Source organism: Electrona antarctica (assembly GCF_951216825.1).
Source record: "Electrona antarctica genome assembly, chromosome: 1".
Taxonomy (NCBI): domain Eukaryota; kingdom Metazoa; phylum Chordata; class Actinopteri; order Myctophiformes; family Myctophidae; genus Electrona; species Electrona antarctica.
This window is the reverse complement of record NC_136806.1, coordinates 61,538,516-61,544,515: the sequence shown is the minus strand read 5'-3', so window position 1 is coordinate 61,544,515 and position 6,000 is coordinate 61,538,516. Positions and strand designations below refer to the sequence as shown.

The 6,000-nt window shown below is 43.2% G+C and overlaps 1 protein-coding gene across 1 annotated transcript in view; it reads right to left on the bottom strand.

Annotated features, from left to right (window-relative positions):
• Nucleotides 1–6,000, bottom strand: part of LOC306928458 (protein phosphatase 3 catalytic subunit alpha-like) — a gene marked incomplete at both ends in the record, with an annotated part of 83,981 nt that overhangs the window by 1,307 nt on the left and 76,674 nt on the right. Inside the window, one exon of the mRNA XM_079508590.1 lies at nt 5,928–5,978. Within this exon, the coding sequence (XP_079364716.1) occupies nt 5,928–5,978 (51 nt within the window). The remainder of the gene's footprint in view (nt 1–5,927; nt 5,979–6,000) is intronic.

The following is a 6,000-nucleotide window of genomic DNA, read 5'->3' as shown; positions in this document are numbered from 1 at the left end:
GGTCGTCGAGGCTAGGGAAAGTGCTACGGCAAGTGCTACAGGCTAAGATGGAGTCTGACGATGTGGGTTTTCAGACTGCGGCGGAAGACTGTAAGTGAGTCTGTAGTTCTGATTGCAATGGGAAGTTCATTCCATTGTTTTGGAGCCTGATGTTATTATTATTAGTAGTAGTAGTAGTAGTAGTAGTAGTAGTAGTAGTAGTAGTAATGGGAAGTTCATTCCATTGGTTTGAAGCCTGATGTTATTATTATTATTATTAGTAGTAGTAGTAGTAGTAGTAGTAGTAGTAGTAGTAGTCAGGCACGTGCAGAGGGGGGGCTAGGGGGGCTTGAGCACCTGGGGGGGGGGGGGGGGGGTGATGTGGGGGCCAATAAGGGCCTGTGTGGGGGGCCAATAAGGGCTTGTGTGGGGGGCCAATAAGGGCTTGTGTGGGGGGGCAAATAAGGGCTTGTGTGGGGGGCAAAGGGCTTATGTGGGGGGCCAATAAGGGCTTGTGTGGGGTGCCAATTAGGGCTTGTGTGGGGGGAAAATAAGGGCTTATGTGTGGGGGGCCAATAAGGGCTTGTGTGGGGGGCAAACAAGGGCTTATTTGGGGGGCAAATAAGGGCTTATATGGGGGGCCAATAAGGGCTTGTGTGGGGGGCCAATAAGGGCTTGTGAGGGGGGGGCAATAAGGGCTTGTGGTGGGGGGCCAATAAGGGCTTGTGTGGGGGGCCAATAAGGGCTTGTGTGGGGGGCCAATAAGGGCTTGTGTGGGGGGGAAATAAGGGCTTATGTGGGGGTGGGGGGAGGGAGGCTTATGTGAGGGGCCAATAAGGGCTTGTGTGGGGGGCAAATAAGGGCGTATGTGTGGGGGGCCAATAAGGGCTTGTGTGGGGGGCCAATAAATGCCATTGGCCCTTCAAGACAAACATTTGACAAGTAATGATAATTCCACTATCATAATGAATTATCTTTTAATCTGCCATCAGTCAGTTTTAGTTTCAGACTAATGAGAACATATTGCTTATTTTACTGTCCAATGACATGAAATGTCAAAAATCGGCACGCGCCCACACATGTGCCTTTTCTGGAGTTTGAGCCCCTGCCCCCTCAGTGCTCTCTGCACGGTCCTGGTAGTAGTAGTAGTAGTAGTAGTAGTAGTAGTAGTAGTAATGGGAAGTTCATTCCATTGTTTTGAAGCCTGATGTTATTATTATTATTATTATTAGTAGTAGTAGTAGTAGTAGTAGTAGTAGTAGTAATAGTAGTAGTAGTAGTAGTAGTAGCAGCAGTAGTAGTATTATGTACATTAAAAATAATGCAGCATCAGCGATTACTCGACATCCCTTTGAATCTGTTGGAGTTTGGATAAACAAAGATCAGTTGTGTACACTACACACGCATCACGACAACGCTTGTATCATTGTAAAGGCTGAAGTAAGTGACAGGCAAACAAACCAGTGGTCCTAGATCAGCATTCCCAAGATACGTAATAGGACAAAAACATTGGGAGAAAAACACTGCACGGAATGTAGCGCATGTTGCACACAAGCAGTCGTTCGGAAGTCTCTTCCTTAATAGAATCTGTAGAAAAGGCAGCAGCGACTTTCCGAGGCGAGACGGCACAGGGAAAGCAGTGGCGTGCACAGATAGACACTAGGGGGTGCTAGAGCACCCCCTGCCCTTTTGGCAATGAGCACCCCCCTGCCCTTTTGGCAATGTGCCCTTTTGAAAAAAAAAGAAGAAAAAAACTTTTTTTTCCTTCTTTTTTTTTGATTTTTCAAAAATAGCAGACCTACAAGTTCATAGCGCGCCACTCGGTGGCGCGCTATGAGCTTGTAGATCTGCTATTTTTCAATAGCTAAAGCATAACATAATGCTAACACCAAAAGGGGTTCCCGCCCAAAATGGATTAAGGCAACCGGCCGGTTCCACGCGCTGCACAAGGTGCCCTTTTTTAACTTGAGCACCTGCCCCTCTAAATGTCTGTGCACGCCACTGAGGGAAAGCATGAGAGAGAAGGCTTGAGATTCAACCCTATGTGTCTCTTTGGAGAGATGAGAACCTCAGTGAAATATTTGCACTATACGTTTTGATTTGAGACCAGCTGTCAGGTGTTCCTGTCCACGGGGAAGAGCGCTGTGTGACGTTTGAACAAAAGCAACCGTGACTTCAACTTCAACACACACACACACACACACACATTGTCATTGATTGATATTGATATTGTCAGGTAGATATAGATATCATACTGTGTACACACACATAACAATATACAGTATAAGCCACAATAGTAAACTGTCCATACTGTACACACATAAGACATACACCGACTGTACGGATTCTACGCCATGACCACAACCTGTTTTAACAGCACAGAGGAACATGGTATAATGTGCCCGCCTGGGGAAATGGCCAGCCTGGAATCCAGACAGGGATTCCAGGGGATTCCATGCTAAGGAATAGCAGTCATTTAGGCATGTTTGAATTGTTTAAACATGCATTGCATGCATGCACTCATTTAGAACATTATTATATTTATATTGTTTATTTGTATGTGTGCACAAAGTCAAACTCATGGCACACAAATGTAGGTCATTTGGTTTGTGCCATCCACATTTTCCTCTGCCATGGCTCGAAACAGATTGAGGGCATGTTCACACACCGCACAAAGACAAACAAGACGGAGAACTGCACACTCTACGGCAGGACGTACAGGGAGGATTGTGTACCTCCACATGTTCTACTTTATAGACGCACAGGTGCACGTGGTTGGTCCGACGTGCTAACAGTCCGACAGCCAGATTAACCCATTCTGGGCGGGAACCCCTTATGGTGTTTTAAACATTATGTTATAATTTAGCTATTGAAAAATAGCAGATCTACAAGCTCATAGCGCGCCACCGAGTGGCGCGCTACGAGCTTGTAGGTCTGCTATTTTAGAAAAATCGTGAAAATCTTTATTTCAGAAAACTGGAGGATTTAGAAGATTTTTTTTTAATTTTGAGGCCTGGGAAGTAGTGAGTCCCTCTTTAAAGGCTACGTCCGACACCCTATAGCGGCTAGCCCAAAACCCAACCCTAAACCTAACCTCACGAGGGAATCCTAACCGGCAACGCATGTGTCGGACTGTTGCATGTCGCACTGTTAGTACGTCGGACCAACGTATGCGCACGCACACACACACACACACACCCGACAGCATCCCATTCCACAGTCTCCCATATCCAACAAACCGTGTGACCGAGTAAGATAGAAAGTTAGTAACATTTTGTGCGTGTGTGTGTGTGTGTGTGTGTGTGTGTGTGTGTGTGTGTGTGTGTGTGTGTGTGTGTGTGTGTGTGTGTGTGTGTGTGTGTGTGTGTGTGTGTGTGTGTGTGTGTGTGTGTGTGTGTGTGTGTTTTGTTTCAAGAAAATGGGGGGAGAGGTATGTGTGTTTTGATGTGGTGACTTGAGCGTGCAGCAAGACTTTTGCGGTCTTGAATGCTGGCGTGGTTAGAAGAGTTCAATGCATTATGGGTCAGTAAGATCTGAATGAATGGTTATGGGTGGCTGAGAGTGCAGCCATGCCACACACACACGCACACTCTCTAGGGATGTAACGGTATGAATTGTCACTGTATCTACCAAAATACCACGGTATACAGTATCCCGGGTGAAGAAAGACCCCAGCTAAAAGTCAGAAAAGCTTATTCTGGCTACTTTAAAAGTGTAAGAAATCAACTTAGAATATTTTGAAACCTACAAAACAACCCTAATATTATGAAAATCGGACATTAATTGTATGGGCTCGGGAAAATTTGAACCCCATCATTTTCTGACAGTTTGGTCCCTATAAAAGCCAAAACAGCAAAGAAATCAATTCGTACCTCGTACCACACTATATATCAAAATGTTCATTTCTCCCTCTTTGAATTAAATATTATGGCCCATGAAAAGAAAAACGAATGACCACAGGAAAGACATATTGCTTTATTGCCCTGAGGTGAGCCAGGGGTAACACTCTGTTTAGACTTGGGAATGAGAATTATCGATTCATTCATTCATTGATAATTGATACGTATATGGTAACCGTATCGCTCGATGAACTGGTTAGTTGATAAGCGGCTCTTAAAAAAATAATCTGAGGATCTTATTCATTTCGTTCAATGTCTAACATAAACATCTACATTTTGCTGATATACAGAAAGAGTGCAAAAGGCATATTATATCCCTTGATCAAATATTTATTTGACCTTTTGCGATCCAGGGCCAGGCAATGGCATCTTTGTATTTGTCTTGTCTGTCACATCACATGGAAAGGCAGAGACGTTTCCCCGGCTACCCCCTCACTGTATATGTTTCTTTTCCCTTTTTACCTCCTTTATGATGAATTCCTGTTCTGTTCTTTGACTATATAGAAGTGTCTATTTGTACGTCTCTAAATGTTTCGATGAATTGAACAAGGTGGACCCTCTTGTAAACAAGTGTAATGCTTAATTGGGTTGTCCACTCACAGTTAACAGTCTTTGTATTGAGTTTGTGCTTGAAATGTACTGTAATTCTGCAAACTGTTAATAAATATTTCAATCAATCAATCAAATATTATTTCCCATAAAACCAACCAATGATATAACCGCAGAATTGTTAACTGTTATGTTTGATTGAAGAATTTCTTAATGGCGATCAATCGATTAACGACCAGTTGTTCTCTACCTTTTTTGAATCAGGGCCCACTTGGAATTCTTCAAAGTGTTGAAAGTTTATTTGAATGATCTCTCAATCGATTTTGTTGCGGTTTAGGACCAATGAAACTAACGTAGCACATGATCACAATGAGAATTCATTTTTCAGGGTTTTAACCCATTTAGGCCTGACCTCGAAATTTAAAAAAAATGCAGTTTTTTGAAATAAATATTTTCACGATTAAAAAAAAATAGACCTACAAGCTCATAGCGCGCCATTCGGTGGCGCGCTATGAGCTTGTGGGCTCGACACGTCATCACGCAGCACGTTTTCGTAATTAAGTAATTAAGAAAAAAAAAAAAAACACACAAAAGTGATTCAACGCATGGAATTCAATGGCCCAAACCACACCGAAGGGTCAAGACGGTTTTAGCGTTAACTCCTTGCAACCCTTATTTTGAAGACCCAAAACACCGCGACCAGAACCGGATGTTGACATAATGGTGTGTCGTGTGTGTGTGTTGTCGGATTAGTTGTTGATCTCTCGCTAGCCGATGAGTAGCTCAGAAACCCAGACGTTTTTATTTCCAGGGAGAAAAAAAAAGGTCTGGGACCGAGTCCACTTCAATTCGGCATACAGTAGCGCAAACGTCGATCACTCTGCTGATTTCTGATCGTCTGCACCTTTGTTAAATTGACGCACACACGTACACACACACGCTCTCTCTGTTAAGGCTATGTAATGGTATACCGCGACATAACTTAAAACGGTGGTTCCCCAACTTTTTAGCTCAAGACCCAAAAGAGAGATAACTTTGCCCGGGACCCTAACTAACACAACAACGAGTGTCTATTTTCAGTACTTCTTAAACATTATTTTTTACATTTATTTATTTATGGAAATTATTCAGATTTTTACTCATTTAGAAAATTGTTGGAATTGTTTTGAATTAATGAAAAGTTGTGATTTCTCTTGTTTGAATCTTTTTTTTGGGGGGGGGGGGGGGGGGGAAATACGTTTTTCTTATTTATTCATTTTTTATGTAGGAAACGGAAAGGCAACCAATAAAAGTTGGTCCTACAACCTTGATTCCTGACTCACTGTTTAGGAAACAGTGACTTAAAACAGTGTACCATTCCATCCCTAACACACACACACACACACACACACACACACACACTACACACAGCACACAACACACACACACACACTACACACACACACACACACACACACACAGCACGAGTGTGTGTATAATGAGCCAGCGGGTGTCTGTTACCTTCGTCATCATCCTGAACGGTCTCGATGGCTTCGATGGCCTCAATGGTAGCTGAGGAATGGGTAAACAGAAA